The 27,169-nt window shown below is 35.5% G+C and overlaps 3 protein-coding genes across 5 annotated transcripts in view; 2 read left to right on the forward strand and 1 right to left on the reverse strand.

The window, feature by feature from the left end:
* Window positions 1-11,730, forward strand: part of LOC306870796 (DNA polymerase epsilon catalytic subunit A-like) — a 25,305-nt gene extending 13,575 nt beyond the window's left edge. Inside the window, exons 36-49 of the mRNA XM_079418213.1 lie at window positions 347-523; window positions 606-829; window positions 1,075-1,295; window positions 2,278-2,482; window positions 2,578-2,751; window positions 3,043-3,168; window positions 4,017-4,149; window positions 4,261-4,465; window positions 5,647-5,778; window positions 7,513-7,706; window positions 8,054-8,254; window positions 8,418-8,543; window positions 8,696-8,785; window positions 9,906-11,730. Of these exons, the coding sequence (XP_079274339.1) occupies window positions 347-523; window positions 606-829; window positions 1,075-1,295; window positions 2,278-2,482; window positions 2,578-2,751; window positions 3,043-3,168; window positions 4,017-4,149; window positions 4,261-4,465; window positions 5,647-5,778; window positions 7,513-7,706; window positions 8,054-8,254; window positions 8,418-8,543; window positions 8,696-8,785; window positions 9,906-10,007 (2,310 nt within the window). The 3' untranslated portion in view covers window positions 10,008-11,730. The remainder of the gene's footprint in view (window positions 1-346; window positions 524-605; window positions 830-1,074; window positions 1,296-2,277; window positions 2,483-2,577; window positions 2,752-3,042; window positions 3,169-4,016; window positions 4,150-4,260; window positions 4,466-5,646; window positions 5,779-7,512; window positions 7,707-8,053; window positions 8,255-8,417; window positions 8,544-8,695; window positions 8,786-9,905) is intronic.
* LOC306870797 (P2X purinoceptor 2-like) lies at window positions 11,187-15,196 on the reverse strand (the record flags this gene model as incomplete). The annotated part of the gene is made up of 12 exons (XM_079418214.1): window positions 11,187-11,497; window positions 11,800-11,877; window positions 12,130-12,195; window positions 12,277-12,367; window positions 12,472-12,602; window positions 12,696-12,834; window positions 13,330-13,410; window positions 13,487-13,583; window positions 13,876-13,951; window positions 14,054-14,125; window positions 14,320-14,455; window positions 15,057-15,196. 12 exons carry the CDS (start codon window positions 15,194-15,196, stop codon window positions 11,402-11,404), a joined length of 1,203 nt encoding a protein of 400 aa, XP_079274340.1. The 3' UTR covers window positions 11,187-11,401.
* A 2,008-nt stretch (window positions 15,197-17,204) lies between these two features.
* Window positions 17,205-27,088, forward strand: LOC306870952 (pescadillo-like). Of its 3 annotated transcripts, none has more exons than XM_079418557.1 (15): window positions 17,205-17,372; window positions 17,742-17,821; window positions 18,327-18,480; window positions 18,996-19,105; window positions 20,241-20,412; window positions 20,521-20,610; window positions 21,202-21,318; window positions 21,436-21,513; window positions 21,610-21,699; window positions 23,099-23,229; window positions 23,473-23,598; window positions 23,688-23,872; window positions 23,955-24,097; window positions 25,491-25,658; window positions 26,006-27,088. In XM_079418557.1, the coding sequence occupies exons 1-15, from the start codon at window positions 17,349-17,351 to the stop codon at window positions 26,084-26,086; spliced, it is 1,749 nt and encodes a 582-aa protein (XP_079274683.1). In that variant the 5' UTR covers window positions 17,205-17,348; the 3' UTR covers window positions 26,087-27,088. The 3 variants fall into 3 exon arrangements, with proteins under 3 accessions (XP_079274683.1, XP_079274684.1, XP_079274685.1); XM_079418558.1 differs by having other exon boundaries at window positions 17,207-17,372; window positions 23,958-24,097; XM_079418559.1 differs by having other exon boundaries at window positions 17,207-17,372; window positions 23,961-24,097.
* Window positions 27,089-27,169: the final 81 nt, after the last annotated feature.

Below are 27,169 nucleotides of genomic sequence, written 5' to 3' on the forward strand. Positions count from 1 at the left end.
TCACTGTATAATAAAAAAAATGTTTAAGAAAAATATTTTACAGTAAAGCTGTAAACTTACAAAACTAATAATTACATCTGATTTAATTAGACCATAGAGCTTAATGCTTTTTTTTTTTTTTGACAGTTTATAAGCAGTGCTCATTACAGCTTGGTTAGATGACTAGTGCTTGTTGCATTCTCAAATGTAAATATCCCAAACTGATTCTAGTTATTGTGGAGCAACATTTACTGTGAACCAAGCTCTTAAAAAAAAAAACCCACCAGATTATGAGCTTGCATGTAAAAGCACACAGTATGCAAAACAATTATGCAATTTACACTTCTGAAATTTACACCAAATGTAGGTACGCAGTAATCAGATGCCAAACCTGAGTTCGTTGTACGGAGCAGAGCGCACAGCACTCCTGGAGAAGACCACAGAGGAGCTCCTGCCACCTGAGAAACATCTGTTTGAAGTGCGCGCTGAAAACGATGTCAAAGCCATCTACCGCGCACTGCAGCGCATTCTCCTCAACTACAAGGTACGGCCTCAACGTGTGCACAATACAGCTGACGGCACAGTGACGCAGATGAATAACAGCTGTTTTTCCTGAACGTGTGCAGGAGGAGCGGCGTGGTCCGACCCTGATCGCTGTTCAGTCTAACTGGGAGCTGCGGCGGCTGGTGGCTGGCATGACTGTACTGGAGGAGTTCCCGGTGGTCCCGGTTCATGTTATTGATGAGATAAGTTACAATGTACTGGACTGGCAGCGGCACGGAGCTCGACGCATGATAAAGCACTACCTGAACCTGGACAGCTGCCTCTCACAGGCTTTTGATATGGCCAGGTACATCACACCAAAAACCAGCCATATATATATATATATATATATATATATATATATATATATATATAATTAATTTCTGTAAAAATACATAACTGACCCCAGACTTTTTGAATGGTAAAAAAAGTCATCAAATACTATTTGATTTTTCATGTAATGGCCACTATAAACCTAAAGAAATCAATATCAGAGAGCATAGGAGAAGCTGACTTCAAACTCATGTACCGTAATGTCCTTTCTCTCTGCAGGTATTATCACCTGCCTGTGGGAAATCTGCCTCAGGACATTTCTATATTTGGATCAGATCTATTTCTTGCACGTCATCTGAGAAAGCACAACCACTTGTTGTGGCTGTCACCTACGGCACGTCCAGACCTCGGGGGGAAAGAGGCTGACGACAGCAGACTGGTGATGGAGAGTGATGAGAGAGGCTCCATGGAGATCAATAGCCATGGTTGCTACTCAACAGGTAAGCAAATTCAGTCCCGGTCAGACACGCAGACTAAGAGAATAGATACTAAAAACAGCACGAATATTGTATTTGTAGCAGATGATGGTATTGTATCCTAAATATCCACTGACTGTTGTTGTTTTATTACTGATTTGTGAAATAGGGCCTAATAATAACTTTACAAGCATTAGGCTACATCAATAGCAAGCATAATATGCACTATAAATGTTGTATTAATAAAAACCGCCACCAGTGTTATTTTAGTTTATGCATTGCCATAATAATTCTTATTAGCAATTTGAATAAGTTTTTATTTTAATTTCCAGTTTTCATTTTTTTTATTTTTGTCCTTTTTTTTTATTATTAGTTTTTGTCATTTTAGTGCATTGTGTAAAATAAATGAAAATGAGAAATGTTTCCCTGTAGCTATCTGAAAAGTGTATTTAATTCTTTTTAGTAATGATTTCAATAAACATTTATTTTATGTAAAGTAACATTTTTAATGTTTTTAAACAAATTAACTCTGATAATCACTTATTTTTATGCCATTATAATTATGTAGATTTGTGTGATACAAGTGGTCACAAATGTATTTATTTATAAGCTACATTTCTCACTTGAGATTTAAGTAATTCTCTGAACAAAACTTAAGTTAATTTATCCTGTTAGTTTATCTACCGTTTTAGAACTTAGTCTTAAAATTGCTTTTTAGTTTTTATTGTAACTGCATTTTATTTAAAAGTGCATTACTAAGGGTTTTTTTTTTTTTTTTTAAGAAGCGAGTAGTAATTTGACAAAAAAATAAATAAAAATGTACACGCGCATGATATTAAGTCTCCAGTATTGAGCATTGTTGGTATTTGCTTTTATTTAGAGACCCACCAAATGCCCTCAAAAAAAAAATGGTTAAAGTGAATATCAGTTTAAAAAATATATATATATTTTGCTTCTTTTTTTTTTTTTTTAAGTATGTATGTAAAATACTTTGACTTTTTTCCAGTTTGTGTGGAGTTGGATATTCAGAGTTTGGCGGTGAACACCATTCTACAGTCCCAGCACGTTAACGACATGGAAGGCGGGGCCAGCGTGGGCGTCAGCTTTGATGTCATTCAGCATGCATCTCTGGAGGAAATGATGTCAGGGAATCAGGGGGCAAACACAGTGGCCAGCTATGATGAGACGGCGCTCTGCTCCAACACATTCAGGTATGCATGTAGACATGAGTAAGGCCAACAAATGTAAGCCATCTTGTTTTTCTTCAAAGACTCTGTGTACAAACCACTTTTCTGTCCTTGTGCAGGATTCTGAAGAGTATGGTTGTCGGTTGGGTCCGAGAGATCACGCAGTATCATAACGTCTACGCTGATAACCAGGTGATGCATTTTTACCGGTGGTTGCGATCACCCAGTTCTCTGCTGCACGACCCGGCCCTGCACCGCACACTCCTCAACATGATGAAGAAGATCTTCCTGCAGTGAGTACAGCTCCCAGACTACCAAGTTTTTATATTTTAATTTGATGTTTGGGGTTAAAGAAAGTTGCTGTATTAGTTTATTCGCAGTTTCAGAGCTTTCTCTTAAAATTGCTTTTTAGGTTTCATCTTAACTGCATTTGATTTAACATGGCAGATGCTTTTGCCCAAAGCCACTTTCAAACTATACAATATAAGTTAAACCCATGACTTTGGTGTTGATTGAACCACGCGGTGCTGTTTTAGCCATAGAATGACTGCTTGTGTTCGTACCTTTTATTCTAAACACATCAGACTTGTGGCAGAGTTTAAACGCCTGGGATCATCTGTGATCTATGGAAACTTCAACCGTCTCATCCTCTGCACCAAGAAACGGCGCATTGATGATGCCATTGCATACGTGGAGTACATCACTAACAGGTTTTAAACCTTTTTAATTTTGTTTCCCATTCTTGTCTAGACCCTAAAGGGATAGTTCACCCAAAAATGAAAATCTGATGTTTATCTGCTTACCCCCAGGGCATCCAAGATGTAGGTGACTTTTCTTCAGTAGAACACAAACGAAGATTTTTTTAACTCAAACCGTTGCAGTCTGTCAGTCATATTATGTCAGTCAATGGGACTCACGGCTTTGAGAGAAAAAAAAACCATACACAGACAAAACCAAATTAAATCCTGCTGCTGGTGACGATGCATTGAGGTCTAAAGTCACGAAACGATCGGTCTGTGCAAGAACTGGACTGTATTTATATTGTATTTTACCTCTGAGTTACCGCACTGTCCAACTGTCCTGAGCACGTTCACACAACAGCAGGACGCCTCTTCTTCTTGCTTTACAGCGGATCGCAGACTTATAAGTGCATTAACGCCACCTATCAGTCAAATAGGCCATCGACACTCTATCTACAGTCTCAATTAGGAGTGTCAATGGTCCATTTGAGAGATAGGTGGCAGTAATGCACTTATAAATCTGTATGGTTTTTTTTTTTCTCTATCAAAGCCATGCGTACCATTGATTGCCATTATATGACAAGTATAAGTTAAAAACCTTAATTGTTTGTGTTCTACTGAAGAAACAAAGTCACCTACATCTCTTGGATGCCCTTGGTGTGAGCAGATAAACATCAAATTTTCATTTTTGGGTGAACAATGCCTTTAACCTAGTTTCTTATGCAATGTGAAAGTCTGAAGTCCAGGCTTTGGTATTAGATTATTTGTATTAATTTTCTGTTTATTGTTTGTCTTCCTGCCTTGTGTCTCGGCATTAGTATCCATTCAAAGGAGATCTTCCACTCTCTGTCCATCACATTCTCACGCTGTTGGGAGTTTCTGCTGTGGATGGATCCAGCTAACTATGGAGGAGTGAAGGGAAAGCTGCCCTCTAGCCTTCTGTATGGAGAGGTAAAGCTCAGGGCCTAGAAACCACTTTTTCCTCTTTACGAGTTAAGATTTTTTCTGTGTAAAAAATTGTTGGCTATTCAAGTTGTTTCAACACATTTTTATCCATTCTAGCATGGCAATGAAAAGAAGAAAAAGAAGGATGGAGAGGAAGACGATGGAAGTGAAGATGAGGATGAAGATGAAGAAAACCAAGGGGAGGACGAGGAACAGGATAGGGAAGATGATGTAGAAGACTTGATTGAAAGTAGCTGGAACATCATGCAGTACCTTCCTCAGACAGCATCCTGTCAGAAATACTTTCTCATGATCATTTCAGGTAATATTACAGGTTTCATTTGTTTGACCCTTCAAAATTCCTCTCTCTGCATTTGGAAACTCAACCTGCATCAATCATCTTCTCAAATGTGCGATGAAAAAAAAAATATAATATTATAGTAATGTTTCTTATTTTTATTTTTAATTCATTTTATTTGGAAGTAGTAATAATGATAAAAACAAATATGGTGTGTTAGTCAATTTGATATATAATTTTGGCCAAATTGTCCAACCCTATAAACCTGACACACAAAAACATCAAACCTGGAATTTTTAAAATATATTTTAAATCATAATGACAATTTTTTCATAAAATGCACAATTAGGGTGGGTTGCACCAACAAGGATTAAGCTTAAATCTAGATTAAATCAAGGTTTATCTAATAATTCTCTTGCACCAAACTTTAAACCTTGTTTAAAAATAAGCAGGTTTACATTTAAACCAGTTTGATCCTGGATTTATTTTATATTTACATTAATCCTGTTGATACATAACTTTAAACTCCGATTTAATTCTCAATTAAGGATTAACTTTAAATTTACAGGTGAGGAGGTTTAAATACAATAAAGTTATGTGGCTGATTGAACAAAGACAGAAACAGTGGGTGTGTCGTCAGGTCTTAGAGGTGTTTATTATAGATGAAAGTTAAAGCTCACTGTTTTGTCATAAGCTATACTCCATTAATTGATACAATAAATATATATTTCCAAGATTATAAAATCTGTATGCACTGCCTCAAAGTTTTACTGCCTGCTTAATCAGCCATTTCATCATGGTCTCCCTATGTAGCATTTTATAAAGATGGCTGACCTTTTACAAGTTTATTTCCTTTATCGACAAAAGCTTATGTCAGAGACCGAGGATAAGGAATATAAACATTGTTTCTGATTAATTACATGACGAATCCTTCATGGCAGAGAAAATAAATCGTAGATGGAGGTTTTAATCGCAGGTTAGAATTCTAATCCCTGATTTGTTAATCTCAGTTTAAAATTAAGTGGTGCAGCACAACTCGATTTAAAATAAAACCCAGATCAACAAATGCTTGATTAGCTCTAAACTCTGCTTAATTTAATCCTTGTTGGTGCAACGCAACCCACCCTTAGAGTTTTTTGTGCAGCCCTAAATCAACTTTATTATAATTTGTCATAACTTTATTATAATTGGTTGGTTGTTTGCAGCCTACATTGCAGCTGTCTATCACAGCATGAAACAAGAGCTTCGGCGAAACGCCCCTGGTGCTACTCCCATTAAGAGACGAGGAGCGACCCAAGCATCCCAGCAGCCAACTGGGGATGTTAGTGCACTTCCCGGTAAGACATAAAACAATTCAGCTTTGTCTGTATATTGAGTGCTTTTGTAATGGGTTATTTGTGACTGTATTCTCTAATACACTTTCCATGAAATTGATCCTGATTAATTTATTTGGACTGTTATTTGATTAAAATATTTTGATTTTCATATTTTCAAATACAAATCAGAGGGGTGATATTTTCAAAGTTGAAATATTAAAATATGTCAGTTTATTTCTTTCTAAATGTTCACCGTATTTAAATCAAAATGTTTTACAAGAAAGATTTTTTGCATATAAACTAGGGCTGCAACAACTAATCGATAAAATCGATTATTATCGATTATGAAAATCATCGACAACGATTCTCATTATCGATTAATCGGGTCTGCCCACAGTGTACGCCCAACTTCAGCTGGTTAGTCAAATTACGGCACTGAATAATGCATTTATATGGACAAAATGCATCTAAAAATAGTGGAGGAAACAGAATGAGATTCTGCCGGAGAAGCACGTGATCCAAGCTGCCCAAAACATGATAATTCTTTATTTTAAGCTTTAAGTTAATGCATAAGATGGCTTGCCCTGTCAGGCGCTTTGACAGATGCGTGTGCGTCCTCAGCGCAAAAACGTTCAGTTTACGGTCATATCCTTATCTATAAATGCCACAAATTCACGCGAGCATTTCCATTTTTGCATAAAGGTCCGTCCTGACAGTCTGTGTTAAGTTTAAAATACCGAATGAGCGCCGGCGCGGCGGGCGCGCGCACGCGCGTCAGACGGACAGGACACAGTAGAGAGGGAGACAATTAATAGGCTTTTCAGCGCAAACATATCCATTGTGCTGAATTATCTGTTGTTGAAAGTTAATTTAAGTAGGAACTTTAAAGGGATAACAGCGTGTAATTGTCTGTCTGAATATAAACATGAGACGCTCCATAACCGCCTTTTACAGGATAAAGAAATGACAAGGTGACTGTGATCAAAGTAGTTCCTGCAGAACATTACTCTTACCTGTTGGTTAACACTGAGTTTGTGTTTTTATTCGTCTTCATTATTATCTTTATTATTTAAATTTTTAATAGAGGTTTAAACTATATTCAATTTTTACAATGCTTAACAAATTTATGTTTTTTAACAATGTGTTTATGTAAGGTTTGTGCCACTGCTGCTCTAAAGTAACAGTATTGGTGATAACCAAAATCATTTTTCGGCTTTCTGTACTGGTTAGTACTCCAATATGTGTAAGCTCTTTAGTAACAGTAGTAGGCTATTTTTAATGCTATAATATCATTATTGCTGTTATCTATGAAAGAAAACCAGAGCACTTATTTTTATTTTTATTTTTTTATTTGAGTATTTTTTTTTCGCGATACCCAATTGCAGTCAAAAAGTACATAAACAATACCAGCAAGAATGCAAGCTGTTATGAGGCCATTTTTTATTATTATGTCCAATAAATGACAATAACATTTTTAAATTTAAACAAATGTTTGACAAATTTCTAAAATATGTTTTCTCTTTATTATGATAAGTGGTCTAATAAATTAAGCACTGTATGTTTTCATAGCATTCAGTTGTCACGTTTGTTTGAAGGACATTGGGCAGAATGTGGAATAGTGTTTTTTTTTGGTCAATATTTTTTAATCCGATTAATCGAAAGAATAATCGGCCAACTAATCGATTATCAAAATAATCGTTAGTTGCAGCCCTAATATAAACCTAAGTGTTTTTATTTGTCTTTATGCTGTTGTAGGTTTGATTACATTCTCTCAGGAGTATGTGTCAAGTGAACTCACACAGAACTTCTTCACCATCACTCAGAAGATTCAGAAGAAAGTGTCTAGCACTCGTAGTGTTACGCTCCCATCTGAGATGTTTCCTGTTCTTCCTGGTTCTCACCTGCCTCTCAACAACCCAGCTCTGGAGTTTATTAAATATGTCTGCCAGGTATCAACACACACCACCTGCATCTGTGTAGTTATACTGCAGTTTTGTGTTTTAAACCCCTAAAGATGTAACAATACATGGCAGTGACCGTAAAAACTTTTACAAAAGATTCTATTTTAAATAAACAGTTTGTTTGGACTATTTATCAAAAAATCCTTACATTTTCACAGTTTCCACAAAAATATTAAGCAGCAAGTGTTTTCAGCAATGGTTCTGTTGCTGAATTTTTGATCCGATAAATTGGAGAGCATAATCTTGCCAACCACAAGCTTTTTGAACAGTAGAGTACGTTTTTATGAAGACCTCACACCTGTCTGATGTTGTTTCTGTTTGTAACATCCCTTCAGGTGCTCTCTCTGGATGCCAACATTGTCAATCAGGTGAACAAACTGAAGCGAGATCTTTTGCGATTGGTGGATGTTGGAGAATTTTCAGAGGACGCCCAGTTCCGTGACCCCTGCAAGTCCTACATCCTGCCAGAGGTCATCTGCCACCACTGTAACTTCTGTCGTGACCTTGACCTCTGCAAAGACCCTGCAGTTTCCCAGGTAACAAAAGGACTCTTGTTACAGTTTATCTCTTCTTTGAATGTGCGGTTAATGATTTGCTACTCATTCATGTTTATATTTGCTTAATGGATTCCAGAGGTAAGCTAGCCAAAAAAGGCTATAATATTCTTACTTCGCTCTTCTTTCCTTTTTACCTATGTAGGATGGTTCAGTTCTTCCTCAGTGGTTCTGCTCTAACTGTCAAGCCCAGTACGACACAGAGTCCATAGAAATGGCCCTGGTGGAGGCGCTCCAGAAGAAGCTCATGAGTTACACACTACAAGACCTGGTGGGGGACATAAACAGCATTATTTACCATGTTTCTGATGCTTTCAGAGGGTTTTAGTTGTTTAGTGTTAAATGTCCCAGTGTAATGTATATGTACATCCATTGACTTTCAATTCCATTGACTTATGTAAATGGATCTTTATCCCATCATAGGAATGCTCCAAATGCAAAGGAGTGAAGGAAGCAAACATGCCAGTGTACTGTAGCTGTGCTGGAGATTTCAACCTCACCTTCACCTCAAAGGTATTTATGCTAAACTAAAATGCTAATACTTCCACATTATTATTATTTACTACTGTTCAAAAGATTTATTTATTTTGAAAGAAATGAATACTTTCAGAAAAAATGCATTAAAGGAATAGTTCACAAAAAAATAAAAATTTGCTGAAAATGAAGATCTAGATGAGTTTGGTTCTTCTAGAACAGATTTGGAGAAATTTAGCATCACATGACTTGCTCACCAATGGATCCTATATAGTGAATGGGTGCCGTCAGAATGAGTCCAAACAGCTGATAAAAACATCTCAATAATCCACACCACTCCAGTTCATCAATTAATGTCTTGTGAAGCAAAAAGCTGCATGTTTATGAGTTAAAAATCCAAAATGTTTTTAACTTCAAACCGTTGCTTCCAACTAAAATATGAGAAATATATTCATATTGCTTTATTCCAGTGAAAAAGTTGTCTCGTCTAAATCAGGAAAGAAATGCACACAAATCAAGTACCGTTTACAAGTGAAAACAGTATTAAACAAATATGTCAGTGAATTTTTGTGTGAGAGGACAACGAGGAATGAACTTTTCCACTGGAGGAAATATTATTAGGGGTGTAACAGTACACGTATTCCTATAAAAAATTCTCGGTACGGGTCTTTCGGTTCGGTACGCATGTATACTGAACAAATAGTGTTGTTTTAACCACTGCACGAGTGGAACTTGATTAAAAACTTCCCATTTAATGTACCGTTTCTTTTGGTAAGAAACAAAGTCTCATCTTTCAAATTAAGTAAATTTTTTCAGGAAGTTCAAACAACAAATGCCATTTTGATGTGGTGAAAAATCGCTGTATAAATGCCTCCGTGAACTGTCAAAAGATGTCAGTAAAACAGCTAGTAAACAAAATGTCACATGTATAGTTTTGTTTCCCCCTGCTGTACCGAACCGTGACGTAAAAACCGAGGTACGTACCGAACCGTGATGTTTGTGTACCGTTACACCCCTATGGACTTGTATTTTGTCCAGAAGCAACGGTTTAAAATTAAAATGTCTTGATGGATTTGTTTTGGATGGACCACCTACAAATGTTCGTTTAGTCATGTAATGTCTCATGATTGCTCATTTCCACTCGTTTGCATGTTTACAGAGCTTCACTGAGCAGGTGGAAGTGTTCCGGAACATTGCCGCCCACTATAACATGAACTTCCTGCTGGAGACCATTGACTGGGTCCTTAGTATGAACGCATAGGTGCTTTTTCACCTTATAAACTCCATAATTTGTGCCAAACGATGTGTGTTTGATCAGTTTGTACAAATCTGAATTCATATGAAATGTGTGTACATTATAACTGTGGAACAATTTAGGTTCTGGAACTTTAATAAATATTTTTGTATATGAAGAATTACATTTTGCAATGATATTCAATCATTACTTTCTAAGTAGTCGAATGCAAATTATGATTTTTGTCATTAGTGGTTACTAATTGAATCTGAAATGATGTTTGCAGATGTGGGGTATCACTCTTGTTCATAGTGGCATGCAACTAATATGTCTCTTTAGTAATTGTCCATTTGGATATTGCTTCTATTTGATGTTTACATCACTGCCTGGCTCCTGCCCACTCTACATTACCACATTATAATTTGATTTCTTATCTCTGAGGCAAAGACCTGGACATCATTGAGATGGATGACATGCTGTGCAATGTGCTGCTGTGAACTGGCATTGCTGTACTCACCACTTTTACTGAAATGTTTCTTTCTCCCATAATAGCAAGGGGCATTTTCTTCAGAATATGGTCTGAAACACTTTAGAAGATTTCTTTATTACCCTGTCTGGGGAGATAAGGTTTTATATGTACCCTTGATCATTACTTAAAAGACTGATCCATAAACCTCAAAAGTGTGCGCTGCATAAATCGATACGTTTCTATTAATCACATTTAGAGTAGAGCTGGGCAGATGCAGTTCCTCTTCCTCTTAAATTTCATTACTGTAAGCAATATCATAGGAGGAGTTGTTATCAGGTTAGCAGAGCGAGTGCTGCTCTTTGGAGAAACCGTCTCATCTTTCCTTACACAAGATGACTTCTGATGGAAGAAGGTTCCCAGAAAAGAGATGATCATTTGGAAAGAATTGATCTTTTATCACCAGATTATTTTTTTGTCGCACTTTAAAGTTGATATGAGATCAAAATTCATCATACTTCTTTTGAGATTTGTTAAAAATATTAACAGTCTGATTAAAAACAAATGCTGCTTTGGGTCTTGTGAATGAAATCATGTGACACATTTACATGAAACAATGTTTTTCGTACTGAAGATTCTTTTTCATGGAAATGTCACATTTTACAGAAGAATTAATGTTCAAAGTTGAGAGGATACATGCAAACCCGTTACGTAGTGGAATTAAACACTAAACATATATTGGTGTTTAACGTTTATTGAAGCAAAGCTTAACAGATGCTTGGTTTTGTGTGTTTTTGAAGCTTTTCTAGATTCAGATATGACATTTTGGGCCGTTTTCTACACTTACTGTTCCTACAACAGGAAAATATCCTGTTCTTTATGTTAAAATATCCTACTGTGCTGTATATTTGGCAGCATGCCGTCACTGGAGTGTTTTCTGTGTTGGCAGGTTGTTTTATAATGGCACGCCATCTGAGAGGTCAGAGTGGGTGGAGCCATAGCTTGTAAGCGTGAGGTCTGTTGTGATTGGCTGACTGGGTTTCTTGGAGACCTGGTTAAAGAAATAGAAGCTTTTGATTAATCTGTTCAAGAACTAGAAAATAAAAAATTGTCATTTATTAACTGCCATGTTTTAAACCTGTAAAAATTTGAAATTTATCTCTCAATAAATGACCCTTAAGACACTCGAACCATATATACTACGTTTTACAAGAAAATACTATGGAAACTTGGTTCTGCTGCAGGTAACTGCGATTGTTGAATTAAATGTGAAATTTAAAACGTACTCCCACATTGTTTTATTTACAACTAACATTTTTTTTTTTCAGTGTAATCTCTATCCTTTTGACTTACATCATCAAACTTCTTTTCGCTGAAGACTTCATTCTTATCGATAAACGTCAGCATGATCCAGTCACAGATGATAGAGCACTATAGATGACAGAAGAAGAGACACCGTTTAAGCATTATGACAAAATGAACACTAGCTGTGTATGTCCATAAATGCCTCTTTCCAACAGGGTTACTCCAGATCAAGCACTGTGAGAGAAACCTGAGAATCATTCCCATAATGCAATTTGTGGAGTGTTTATGTCTGCCTTCAGTGTCATTAAGACATCATTATCTCCCACTTTAACCCAAAATAACCATGTTTTTAATATGCATTCAGCAAAAAATACGTACAATTCCTACTGACGTCATGGCCGTGACTGTGTTGATGATGGTTGGAATCAGACTGAATCTTCCCGCCTGAAAAGAAATGTCGAGATTCAATATGAGGCGTATGTGTGTGGTCAACATGTCACTAATGTACTTCCTGTATGGTCTCACATGTCCATGAACAATGACATCCAGACGAATCCCAAAGGCTTTTATGAGCGTCCTGTACTCCACGCCATCCTTATGGTGATATTTTGCAAACCTGAAATGTTTGGAAGTTAATATGTTTCTAAATAAACATTAGTAACTAATTGATCATCGTTTTAATTACAATCGATTATTGAAATTCATGCAGAGAGCTCGTACCTGTAGTAATATCCTGAGCTGGGCAGGTCTTTTCTCATGTCTAGTCTTCTGAAGGAATATGTTGGAATGCACGCTGACGGATCCGCATCAAAATTACACTTCCAGTTAATGAACACGCCAATTATTCCACCCTAAATAAAATGACATTCAAAATGTGCATTAACACTGTTAAAAATGACTGAATTCGGAAGAAAAAAATGCGGATTTGTTTGACATTAAGCCACCGTTCTGCAAAGTTCGCCGAATTTCTCTCGGGCCTGCGCTGCGATGAAGCCCAGGCTGAACACCGGACAATACGGGTTGGTTTCTGGGTGATAATGGCACCGTAACAATTTCTTTGGCTTGTTTGGTTTGATGTTGCCCCTGTAGTTGAAACCATAAGCAATTTCATGAGCAAAAACATCAATTCAGCAGGGATGCATTACATTTTGAATGTTACAAAAGATTTCTATTTCAAATAAATGCTGTTCTTTTAAACTTTCTATTTACCGATGAATCCTGGGGGTATCACAGTTTCTACATACATATTAAGCAGCACAACTTTACAACACTGGTAATAAGGAATGTTTCTTGAGCAGCAAATCAGCATATTAGAATGATTTCTGAAGTATCGTGTGACACTGAAGACTGCAGTAATGCTGAAAATTCAGCTTTGCATCACAGAAATAAATTACATTTTACAATATATTACAATAGAAAACAGTTATTTGAAATTGTAATAATATTTCACATTATCACTGTACATTTGATCAATTACATGCAGATTTAATGAGCATAAGAGACTAAACTTTTGAACTTGCTTGCATTGCTTAGACATATCCTCTGGTTTATAAAATATGCAGAAACTCATCAATGTACCTGAGAACTTTAAACTTTGGGAAATGGATAGCATTCTTTATGAACACTGTGAAATTAATGGCCTGCTCCAAAGCCGCTTCTCTGTGGGGACAAGAAGGATATTTTAGTGCATTTCTCAGTTTGATTTCTGACAGATCAGTCAATAAAAGCACAATACCTGACAACAGCATATTCCTCAATGGGACACCAGGTTTTGATCTCACAGGTCTTGAATGTGTAGTTGTAGTACGGGATGCACCGTCCTGTTCTTTGACCTGTTCAAAAACAACTTCACTTGTCATGAAGTATTCTGGGATTTCCTGAAGTGATTTTGAAATGTATATTTATACAGTGAGGTCACAATGAAAATATTTTTTAATTAATTAATCAGTTAATTAAGTTTACTTATTTAGATTTAAAAAGTAACAAAAATACAGTAAAAAAAAAAAAAATGCCTTTTTTGTAATGAAAATTTGCTGACTGTTATAGTTGAATGTTATACTAGTGGTTTCAGACTTTTGGACCCCACTGTATGTATATATGTATTTATTATAAAGTAAACCCCACCATGACCATCGAAATCGATTTCCCCTTGAGTGCAGTCCGAATCTTTTGTGCAGTTTGCATTGGCAACACTGTAATGCTGAAAAAACAAAGAAAATGCTGTTTGACTCGGACCAACCTTTCCATCCAAAACACGAATACTGTGTATATTTATGCAGTTGTGTATGTGTTTTGCACTCACCTCTGCACATGTGCCCTGCGTCTGATCGTGCGTCACTTCTCTTCTAAGAATTGTACTGATGACATCCCCACCCTGTATGTTAAGAAATCCAGTTTCAAATGATTTTTCAATCAATTAATAGTAATAATGACCATGCATGGCAAGACTATATATTATGATTTAGCAGGGAAAATGTGATTTGATCACTTTACAGTATCTGAAGTGACAAAAGATATCTGGTCTGCCCTTGAAACTTTTTTTGGAGTAAAATAATGCAGTTTATTCACTTCAGATGGTCTGACGTATTCTGTTGTGTCCTGAACGCTGTCTCCCAGCATGGCCACACCTCTCATCTCAGTGTACACCGAGCTCTCTGGACGCGTCTCCGTCTCCTGATACGCTTTCTGACTGATAAATACATGCCTGCACAAATAAAACATCACATATACATGCATCCATTATCTGTACACATGTACAACTTGAAAAACAAAACACACCTTCATGTGTAATAGAGGAAATTCTGTATAGCCTATGAATAAGAAGAACATTGTAACAAACATATTTAAAAGAAAATTTTAAAAATATAAATTCACAGCAAAATTGTTGAAGGTAGGGGGTAGAATTTCAGATCAGATAAAGTTGAAATTGAAATTGTTTTAATTAGATTTGACATTTCATCTATACATAAATCTCTATATCACTGATTTGTATCTATTGACATTTTTATTGTATTACTTATGCATATATTTTGTCGTCTTCTTTGCAGCTGTACTCCAAAAGATAACAAAAAAATACTCCTTGAGTTCTTTTTATATGCAAAATATATTTTTCATTGGATTTATAGTAAAATTAATCACCCAGAGACAATGAAATTACTCAAGTTTTGCATTTCAGTGTTCTCCGTTTGTCTAGCACAGAGACACATTAAACAAAAAAAACATCATATTTATCACCAATTAAAAGTATCAATTTTGTGATTGATGTAAAGCAAGTTTTCAGCACAAAAATACAAAATTCATCTTACCAAATGAAATATGTAATGACCAGGAACTGCACAGCTCTGTATATGACTCCTAGTTTTCTGTCCTTCACCACCATTACTTTCGGAGTCTCATAGTCCCAGAAACCCAGGAAGAAGTCTTTGAGGAACTCCAGACAACCCATTTTTATAAAAAATTCCTTATATGTTCCTGCAAAATGAACGTCTCAATCTTCACCACTGAACTGATGCTGTATAGTGACACCCACTTGAGTACTACAGCCTCTCTCTCTCTCTCTCTCTCTCTCTCTCTGTCTCTCTCTCTCTTTCTCTCTCTCTCTCTCTACTGAAATGGCACCCTTTTCCTTTTTTCCAATGTTCTTTATCATTGTTTATTTTGCATTGAGTAATTCATCTTGCCCATTTTCCATATCTGTAGTTAGAAAAAATATTTATTTTATCTTAGTAAACTTGATGATGTGCTATTGCATTACAGGCCTATTTATAGATGTAGTGTATGATAGATAGACAGATACAGGTACATAAAAAAATAAAAAATAAAAATTGAATATCATGAAAAAGGTCATTTTTTTGTGACTCATTTCAGAAAGTGAAACCCATATATTATATAGATTCATTGCACACAGAGTGAAATATTTCAAGCCTTTATTTCTTGACATTTTGATGATTATGGCTTACAGATAATGAAAACCAAAAATTCAGTGTCTCAGAAAATTAATATATATTACATAAGATCAATAAAAAAAGGATATTTTAAACAGAAATGTATGAAAACTATGTTCATTTCTATGCACTCAATACTTGGTTGGGCCTCCTTTTGCATGAATTACTGCCTCAATGCGGCGTGGCGTGGAGGCAATCAGCCTTTGGAACTGCTCAGGTGTAATGGAAGCCCAGGTTGCTTTGATAGCGGCCTTCAGGTCATCTGCATTGTTGGGTCTGGTGTCTCTCATCTTCCTCTTGACAATACCCTATAGATTCTCTATGGGGTTCAGGTCAGGCGAGTTTGCTGGTCAATCAAGCACAGTAACACCATGGTCATTGAACCAGCTTTTGGTACCTTTGGCCGTGTGGGCAGGTGCCAAGTCCTGCTGGAAAATGAAATTAACATCTCCATAATGCTTGTCAGCAGAAGGAAGCATGAAGTGCTCTAAAATTTCCTGGTAGATGGCTGCGGTTGACTGTGGACTTCAGAAAAAACACAGTGGACCAACACCAGCAGATGACATGGCAGCCCAAATCATCACTGACTGTGGAAACTTCACACTGGACTTCAAGCAACATGGATTCTGTGCCTCTCCACTCTTCCTCCAGACTCTGCGACCTTGATTTCCAAATGAAATGCTAAATTTACTTTCACCTGAAAAGAGGACTTTGGACCACTGAGCAACAGTCCAGTTCTTTTTCTCCACAGCCCAGGTAAGACGCTTCTGACCACACCTTTCAGTAATGACCTTCTGTGACTTACCCTCTTTGTGGAGGGCGTCAATGTTCGTCTTCTGGATCATTGCCAAGTCAGCAGTTTTCTCCATTATTGTGGTTTCAAAGAACAAGAGATACCCAGGATTTATACTGTAGGGATGATCATTAATTGAAACTCAAATGTAAATATTCTAATATTTTGAGATACTGATTTTTGACTTTCATGAGCTGTAAACTCTAATCATCAAAATTAAAACAAAAAAAAAACTTTTGAAATGTTTTACTTTACATGTAATGAATCTAAAATATATGAAAGTTTAACTTTTTGAAATAAGTTACAAGAAAAACTGAACTTTTTCACGATATTCTATTTTTTTTAGATGTACCTGTAAATAGATAGATAGATAGATAGATAGATAGATAGATAGATAGATAGATAGATAGATAGATAGATAGATAGATAGATAGATAGATAGATAGATAGATTACATAAACAACATTAGAAGTTACACTAGCCCACATTTTACACAATTTCTTTAATATTTACATTAATATTAAATGTGTAGCTACTGTTGCTTTTTATGTATCTATGTTTTAAAAATATTATATTAGGTATTTATATTACAACATAAAGATATATACATAGTATAAAAATATTACACATGTAGTTCGGTTTTGTGCTTAATCGCTACACGTTTATTACTTTCAATGCAGGCATTCACTCGTGCGCCTCAATTCAAGGGTCCTACTGTCTTGGCTGACTGACGTCACACAAAAACACGTGTGTTCGGAAGACGCACGTTAGGACTGGATCTGTGCTGAGATCTATTGGCCTTTTATTGCAGTGGTTTTTAATTGAGGTTTTGTCGAGTGAGAAAAACAAACTCCGCTGTAATGGGTGGATTACAGAAGAAGAAGGTAAGAAAGTGATTTAGAGAAATACTGTCGGTAAACAAAACATGATGTCTTGATGAGCGCAGGGCCCTACAGACCTGTGTGCTTTAAACATGTTACTCTACTCTAAACATTTAACAGTGTTTTATATATGACATTTGATAAAGATATACAAGGTTTTTAAATGACTACAGCATCATTTTTGCCTGAGTTTTCTAACTTTAATATAAATTGCAGCCGTTTTCAGCATTGCTTGACAGCATAAGAGGGATGAAATAAGGGTTCTTAAGTCTAAATCACCTTAAGAAGTGACTCCATGTGAAATATGTGTGTGGTTTCTGCATATTCCCGCATGTCAGAGCACTTGCTAACCTGTCATTTCTTCTCGTGTAGTATGAGAGAGGATCGGTCACTAACTATATCAGCAGGAATAAAGCCCGCAAGAAGCTGAGTCTGAGTCTGGCTGATTTCAGGTTGGTTATCAAAGCATTTCACTTGTGTTCTGTCCTGGCGTCTTGGTGTTTTTACGTACCTCATACTTTATATGTGACCCTGGAGCACAAAACCAGTCATAAGGGTCAATAAGCTTTCCATTGATGTATGGTTTGTTAGGATAGGACAATATTTGGCCGAGATGCAACTTTGAACATCTGAAGTCTGAGGGTGCAAAAAACTAAAAATATTGAGAAAAATCGCCTTTAAAGTTGTCCAAATTAAGTTCTTAGCAATGCATATTACTAATCAAAAATCAAGGTTTAATATATTTACGGTAGGAAATTTACTAAATATCTTCATGAAACATTATCTTTACTTTATATCCTAATGATTTTTGGCATAAAAGAAAAATAGATAATTTTAAACCCATACAGTGTATTTTTGGCTATTGCTACAAATATACCCCAGCGACTTGAGACTGCTTTTGTGGTCCAGGGTCACATTTAAGCATTTGTGAATTAATACATGCTTCTCATTTTCTAGGCGGTTATGCATATTGAAAGGAATCTATCCTCATGAACCCAAACACAAAAAGAAGGTCAACAAGGGCTCGACAGCGCCTAGAACCTTCTACCTGCTGAAAGACATCCGCTTCCTCTTGCACGAGCCCATCGTTGGCAAGTTCAGAGAGTACAAGGTGAGAACTGTGTTTTAGGAAATCAAGATGCTGCTTTGTGTTTGCAGCTGCATCCTATAATCCTTCTCATTTTGATCACTTTTTCATGTTTAAGGTTTAATGTAAATGACAGTGGAGCTAATATACTGGTTTGGTAGGTAATAACAAAGTCAATTACAATGTAAAACATATGCTAAAGAAACTTGGAGATGATCTGCTGGAAAACTGGTCATGGAATTATAATTTACATGGTTTTTATTTAGAAATATGCTTTTGTCCCTATATTAAATGAATTGGATAATTTTCTTGTACGTTTGCATCAAACAGTGCATGCGACACTCTATGAAAACTCTCATAAAACATTAAAACATTCGTTTTGGTTGTTTATTGCAAGTGCAAGATTAAGTATTATTTGCCACATTTTTCTGAAGAAAAAAAAACTAGGCATCCTAGATTAAATTCTGATAGTATATGCTTCACTGAGGAAATAGTTCATAAGACAATCTATATGCTAACTATACATTCCCTGGTTATAGATTTTTGTGCGGAAACTGCGAAAAGCATATGGCAAGGCTGAATGGAGCGGAGTGGAGAGAATAAAAGAGAACAAGCCTGTGTACAAACTGGACCACATCATCAAGGAGAGGTGAGATTAAACGCAGTGCTGTCTCTGGACTGCAGGGTGCACACTTCAGCTCTCTGTCCCGACAACAACAGCATGCTGTGAATGACTTTTCTGTTATGTGATAGGCACCTATTTGTGTCCAAACAGTATTATGAGTACGGGCAGAGTCTCAGTTGCTGTCTACAAACAGATCAGTTATGAGAATCCAAAAAGTCACAAGAATATGATACTTCAGTTATCTTGACTCGAACGACTGTCTCATACACTGTCTGTCTCTATCCGTCCAATCAACTCTTCTCACAACTGTTACATTAGCTGGGTTTGGGAATTGAACTTGGAATGTGAGGGTTTTTTCCCCAAACGTTCAAAAGTTTGGGATGGTAAGATTTCTTTCATGCTTTAAGTGCAAGTTTCTTCTGCTCACCAAGCTGCATTTTTTGGTCAAAAATACAGTAAAACGGAAAAAATATTGCACTTTGAAATAACTATATTCTATTCGAATGCATTGTAAAATGTAATTTATTCCTGTGATGCAAAGCATCATTACTTCAGTCTTTAGTGTCACATGATCCTTCAGAAATCATTCTAATATGCTGAATTACTGAAGAAACATTTCTTTTTATTATTATTAATGTTGAAAACACTTGTGCTGCTTCGTATTTCTGTGGAAACAGTGATACTTTTACCATTAGATTCTTTGATGAATAGAGAGCATTTTTTAAATAGAAATGTTATAATGATTATAAATGTCTTTACCTTCAGTTTAATGCATCTTTGCTGAATAAAAATATTCTTTTATGGGCACCTGTGAAAGAAAAGATTGTGTGTGTGTTACTGATATGACTTGAGCAGATATTATAGTACTTGACAGGGGTACTTAATCGACTATTTCGATTAAAAACACCATGAAATAGAATGACAAGTGCAGCTTTCATTCCGGTTTTCCTACTTGAGCGGGGAAATCTCCAAAACTGTTAGTCAAACTTATATTTCCATTACATATTTCAGATCACCTATATCTGGCACCGAATGTAGCTTCTTCAGCTCAAATTGTGCTAAATTATTTTGTTCAGTAGCCACATTGAATAACATCTTCCATTTTTTTCTACGAATCGTCTGTCCATATACTGTTTCTAAAATAAGTTTGTTTTTCCAGGTATCCCACGTTCATTGATGCTGTCCGAGATGTAGATGATGCCCTTTCTATGTGTTTTCTGTTTTCTACGTTCGCTCGCACGGGAAAATGCCACGTTCAGACAATTCAGCTGTGCCGGAGACTTGGCGTGGAATGGATGAACTACATTATCGCCTCACGGTCCCTGAGAAAGGTACTGTAAACATATGCTGTGAAAAGTGTGCATTTTAAAGGTTGATGAAATGATTCAACTTTGTTACAGCTAGTGGATTTCTTAATGGTTATTTTTTTGTTTCTTCAGGTTTTTCTTTCCATTAAGGGTATTTACAACCAGGCTGAAGTCCTGGGACAAACCATCACATGGATCACACCATATCAGTTTGCCCATGATGTGAGTGCAAATATACAGTATATTTTTCAAGCTTGAGGCTTGTTCAGAAAATAGTTGAATGTTTTTTCATAATGTTGATAAAGTATCACACATGGAAAGCAGGTTTGATCCTGAATCAGGACAAACTGTGATATTTAATATATATATGTATATGTGTGTGTATATATATATATATATATATATATATATATATATATATATATATATATATATATTTTATTCAGCAAGGACACAAATTGACCAAAAGAGACGGTAAAGACATTAATAATGTTGAAAATAAATGCTGGTATTTTGAACTTTCTATTCAACAAAGATTCCTGAAAAAAAAAATGTATCACTGTTTCCACAAAGATTCTGAGCAACACAACTGTTTTCAACGTTGATAATAATAAGAAATATTTTTGGAGCAGCAAATCAGCATATTAGAATGATTTCTGAAGGATCATGTGACACTGAAGAGTTAACCATGTACAATCTTTTTAACACATCTTTTTTTAACAGTGTCTTATTTTTTGCAGTATTTTGGATGCTGAAGTCTTTCTATAGATTGTTTTATGTCTGTTAACAAGCCCCTGTCCCTGCTCTCCTCAGCACCCTACAGATGTGGACTACAGAGTTATGTCCACATTTACAGAACTCTACACAACGCTGCTTGGATTCGTCAACTTCCGCCTTTACCAGACCCTCAACCTTGTCTACCCACCCAAGGTATCGCACACAAAATGTGCTTCTATTAAATGCCTTTTTATTTTTCAGTAGCAGAATTCCAATTCATTCCAATTGGAAATGGAATGCGTGTGTTTTTTGTATTCTGGTGCTTGTTAGCTTGATGGACAAGGAGAGTTCAATCTCAAATCAGAGTGTGAAGAAGATTATGCCCTGGAGTCAGAAAGCTATTCTGAGGTACTGACTATTTAATTTTCTCTTTTCATATCAGCATTAAGTTGGACCAAATATTACGGTGTGTTTAAAGATATGCATCTTCACATCTCCTACCAGAAACTATCAGCGTTAAGTGCCAGTCTGGCCCGTACAGTTCCTTCAGTGGAGGACGAGGAGGCAGAGCTGGACCATTTCCCAGCTGAAGGGGTGAGCAACAGACAGCTGTCTGTATTGTGAACACCTGCAGTGACGTAATACAAGGGATATTACATATTGGGAAACATTCTTTAGTTAAGACCAATATACTTAAAAAAAAAAAATAATTACCAATGATGGTATCATTTATAATCATGAAAACTATGGTTATTCTGAGATGATGATGGCTATTATTGTTGTTGTTGTTGTTAATATATATTTTTTATATTTTTGTGGTTTTATATTTTATGTTCTAATATAATTTTAATAAATTCTATTATCATGTCCAAATAGCCGTAGCTGTAGTAGTAATAATAATAATATGAATTAATAATAGTTAATTAATTATATTATCATGCCCATATAACCAGTTATAATAATAATAAAAATCACTGTTATTTGTACTATTATTATTATTATACATTCTAATAATATTATAACATCATTATAAATGGTTATTAATTGCATAACCATGTCCAAATAACCACAGTAATAGCAATAATAAAGACTGTCATTTGGAGATGGTATTAGATTCAATAAGTATTTATAAAATTGTTATAATAGTATTAGATTTTTTTTTTTTAAATTTACAAAATGTGTATGATAGTAATAAGTATTATTACTAATTATTATTATTAATTATTGTTGTTGTTATTGCCATGATTATTTGGATATGGTAATACAATTAATGATGATAATAATAATATAATCTGCCATCATTGACATGATTGCTATTATTTATTTTGCCATGTCCATTTTAATACTATAGTATGCCCTGAATTATCATGAAAATTGATATGAATATGGTAATTTTTGTGTACATAGAACTGTATATGTATCAAGGTACTGTGTGGTATGACAATCACGATCTGTTTTTGTAGGGCTATATGTAAAAACAGTGGAGGCTTAGGCTAGTTTAATTTAATAACTAATAAAAAAAGATTATTTGTAGAGCACCTTTCATAAAATGCCGTTTAAAGTGGTTCATGGGTCAGAATATAAAACTTTAGCACAGCTGTTTGGTAGCAAACTCAAAAGCTGTCAGATTCCTATCGACTTGCTGTAATTAATGCAATGTAATTAACTGCTGAAAAACAACTGTAATTAATGCAACTATGTGACTCCACGATAATTTTCCACACTTCAAGTTCACTAAAAGAAAGTGTCACAAGGCACTTGTTATTTAGTCACACATCCTGAGGCGCGAGTCAGTGAAGCATTTAACCTGCGTTTGATTAATTGTTGTTTTGGACGGACCTCATATCCTCATGTTTCATGTTCACTGAGGGAGACTGTTACTATGGTTTCAGGCTGAAGGTGTTAAAAAAACATTCTGATGAAACCAGCGTGACTGCAGGCGACCTTTGTCCTCATTATTTAATGTCGTTTTTAAATGCACTTTCAATTGCAGGAAGACCTGGAGAAAATGGAGTCGAGAGAGAAGATGGAGCTGGAGCAAAACAAACAGAAGAAGCTCTTCGAAGGGCTGAAGTTTTTCCTAAACAGAGAAGTTCCCAGGGAATCGCTGGCTTTTGTCATCAGGTGAAGGAGTGTGACATACCAACTCTTTATCACACACGCATCGTGTCTATAGCACTTTCCTTAAATCCTTAAAACGTTTGTCACAGTTTATTTTAGTACTTCAATATAAACAAATTTTAAGTGTTTTATGGATGTACTTTTATTTTTTGTTTCAGTTTCAATAACCCCAATACAAGTAACTTGTTGAAGTGCAGCAGAGTTGGATGTTTGTCAGTATATAAGAATCTGTTGTATGGTGTGCAGGTGTTTCGGTGGACAGGTCTCCTGGGATAAATCACTGTGCATCGGCAGCACTTACGAGGAAACGGATGAAACAATCACACATCACATCGTGGACAGACCCAGTATCGACAAACAGTATATCAACAGGTCTGAAAGCAAATCTCCCTGATTCTGTACAGTGGATTCGGTTCATATACTGTATATTCTTGTTCTTAATGCACTTCTCAACCTTGCAGGTACTACATCCAGCCCCAGTGGGTATATGACTGTGTCAATGGGAAGATACTGTTACCCGTTGAGGAATATTTCCTGGGAGTTACACTGCCGCCCCATCTGTCACCATTCGTGGAGGAGAGTGATGGAGATTATGTGCCGCCTGAGAAACTCAAACTGCTGGCCCTGCAGAGAGGAGAGAAGCCACGTGAGTTTATGAGATGATTTTTGGCATATGATTATGTGTGAATGTTGAGTGATTGTTGACTTCACAAACAAACTCTTCACAGAAGCAGAGGAGGAGGAAGAGGAGGAGGAGGAAGAGGAGGAGGAGGAAGACGATGAAGAGGAAGATGATCAAAGTGAGGATGAAGATGAGGCTGAAGATGAAGCTAATTTAACTGAAATGGAGGAGACGAGAGCTCAGGGAAAGGTAAGATGGTTTTAAGTTATTTTTGCAGTTATGCTTGTTTAGTGGCACAAAAATTGCAGACTTACAAGTAAAAAAAAAAAAATGTAACCCTAGATAGCCTACTGTATCATATTTGATGTGCGGATTTTTCTGTGAAAAAGCTCAACATGATCAAAACTTTGCTGAAAAACCTGTTGTACACGATCTACTACATGCCTTCTGTTGTCTGATTGATAGTTTATTGGTTTTTAGAAGTAAAAGGCCTTTTAGTAGAATTGCAAAACATCTGCCTCCAGCTTGTGGCTCACATGTCTTATGTGAAGTAAATGTTAGAATAGCTTTTATATTGTTACGAATATTTTAAAATGAACACTTGAGGTACACTTAGTCCGAAATGTTCATGTTTTTTTTTTTTCGTTTTTCCGTATTCGTCATCCTTTCCTATCAAAATGCTCGCTACGGATGCAGAAATCCAGAAAATCGAACCTGATTTGAATTTATGATGAACAAAAGCTTCCTAGGCAGTGTGTAAACGTGATTATTTTTTAACGTGCAAAAATTTCAGACGACAAAGACCTTCAATCAACCGAAGCAATGTAGAATTGCTTGATTATCCATGAATCAGTTTTCAGAAAAAACATGTTAAAATATATGAAATATAATACATCAGGCTTTTTAAGGATGTTTATTTGTTGATCTCTCAATCATTATTTTATTGCATTGCATTGTTTTTTTGCCCCCACAATAAAAACTACAGTTTTGATAAAAAAAAATAAGCATTTAAATATCATCTTACTAAGGCATGTTATTGGGAGATATAGACCGACAACTGATATTTATGTGTGTTTTATGAAGTTTTCTGTTCTCATTGATTCATATTACTGGCTATCAAAAAAAAAATTATATTTATAAATATAAATTTTAAGCAACTGTACCAAACTGGATATTTTTGCTCCATTCTGGCCTCTGAATAAAATTGAGGGTTTGATTTTTTTTTTTTTTTTTTTTTTTTTTTTTTTCCCCTCCTGGAGTATAGTGATTCTTACTATATCAAATATGATACTCAACAAAAAACACTTTTTTTAATATATATATTTTGACCAAAGATTCAATATTAAAATTAATATTTTAATTAATTGAACTTAATAAAATTTTATCAAATTAATAGTTTGATTTAAAAATTAATTCGATTACATTTTTTTTTTTACTATTTCATGTCAGGTTTTACAGCTTTTACAATGTAATGTGTACAGTTGCGTTATTTGATTCTAAATGTGGATGATTTTTTGGCATGGAATCTTTTTTGATTTGTTGTAGTTTGCTGCTGCACCTTAAATTTTAAACATTTTGTGGAGGGATGTGTAAAATAAATGTAAAATATGTAAAAGTTTGTCATGTGCTGGTTTTCCCTCAGAGTCTGTCAGTAAAGGTGACCCCTGGTAAAGTCAAAGCAGAGAGCCGCATGCGAACCGAACAAGAGGAGAAAGCAGAGGAGAAGAGACTGGCCATTATGATGATGAAGAAGAGAGAGAAATACCTCTATGACAAGATCATGTTTGGCAAGAGGAGACACGTCAGAGAGGTAAGCCTGCTTAGAAACAGATGTGTCGGATACCATTTTATAATTTCATATGCTTTCTTTTGAAAATTTAAAATAAAGTTGTGTACAAAGCACACTAATCTAACCACAATATTGATTCAGAATAATACTTCATTTTGATTCTTAGTTATCGGGGGGGGTTTTATGCAGTGAGATATGGGTCTTTGTGGTGTTTTGTAAATGAATAAACGTGGTGGTAATTCACAGCTCGCACAGTGGCTGTCAAAGCCCTTTAAAAGGTGCTTGACCTACATTTGGCTCATTATTTAAGCTCCAGTGACCTTGACAGACTTCATTTGTTCATGAATCTAATGCACACATTCCAACAGGCTAACAAGCTAGCAGCTAAGAGGAAAGCTCACGATGATGCCAACAAAGCCGACGAGAAGAAGAAGAAGAAAAAGTGCTGATTTTTATGTATTAAAGTACTTCTTGTGTGTTCTCTCTCTCTGTCGAGAGACTTTGAGAAGTGTTTCTTCTCTCGTATCAACTCGTTGCATCATTTCATGGGAATTGTACATGATTCGCTGATCTCCATGTGTCATTTAAGTTTGCCCAAACTGGTTTTCAGTGACACTTCTCTGCATTTCTTATGTCTTTGTGCATCAGTTTTGACTTTGACACATTTCTAATAAACATAAGACGATAATGATTATCTTTAATGAAGTTTGTTTTTTTAGTCTGTGTGCATGTTTCAAATTTGTGAAATATTTAATGTATTAACTTGGATGAAAAAAACTGCAGTTGCGAGTAGAATCATCTAGAAAAGAACTGATGACAAAAAGCTATCATATTAACATTGCAAATAGCTGTAGGCACGTTTCACGCATTCTTCATGAGTGCAGTATTTCCTTACACTGTAAAAAGTGATGTTGACTTAAAAAAATTGAGGAAACCTGTTGCCTTAAAATTAAGTAAATAATAATAATAAAAAAAATTTAAGGCAAGGGGTTTCCTCAATTTTTTAAGTTAAGTCAACTTATGAATTTTTACCGTGTAAGCAGGTCATAAATTCTACAATGTTTATATGATTAGATATTGGTGATGTACACTGCAGTTTCCTTTTTACAGAAATGAATACATTTATTTAGTGGGGAAGCATTAATGTGATCAAAATTGACAGTAAAGACTGTTAAAAAGATTTACATTTTAAATAAATGCTGTTCTTTTGAAGTTTCTTTTTATCAAACAATAATATAATAATGATAATGTTTCTTGAGCAGCAAATCAGTATAATAAAATGATTTCTGAAGGATCATTTGACACTGAAGACTGGAGTAATGATGCTGAAAATTCAGCTTTGCGTCACATGAATAAAATATGTTCCAAATTATATTCTAAATTTTAATAATACTTTACAATGTTACTGTTTTGCTGTATTTTTGATCAAATAAATACCACCATGGTAAGCAATGAGAGACTTTTTCTCCTCAAAAACACTTTTTTTTTTTTTTATTTCTCTTTGTGAGTGAACCTTTTGTTTGACTTTAGTT

The sequence above is a fragment of the Barbus barbus genome (assembly GCF_936440315.1).
Source record: "Barbus barbus genome assembly, chromosome: 6".
NCBI classification, from domain to species: Eukaryota; Metazoa; Chordata; class Actinopteri; order Cypriniformes; family Cyprinidae; genus Barbus; species Barbus barbus.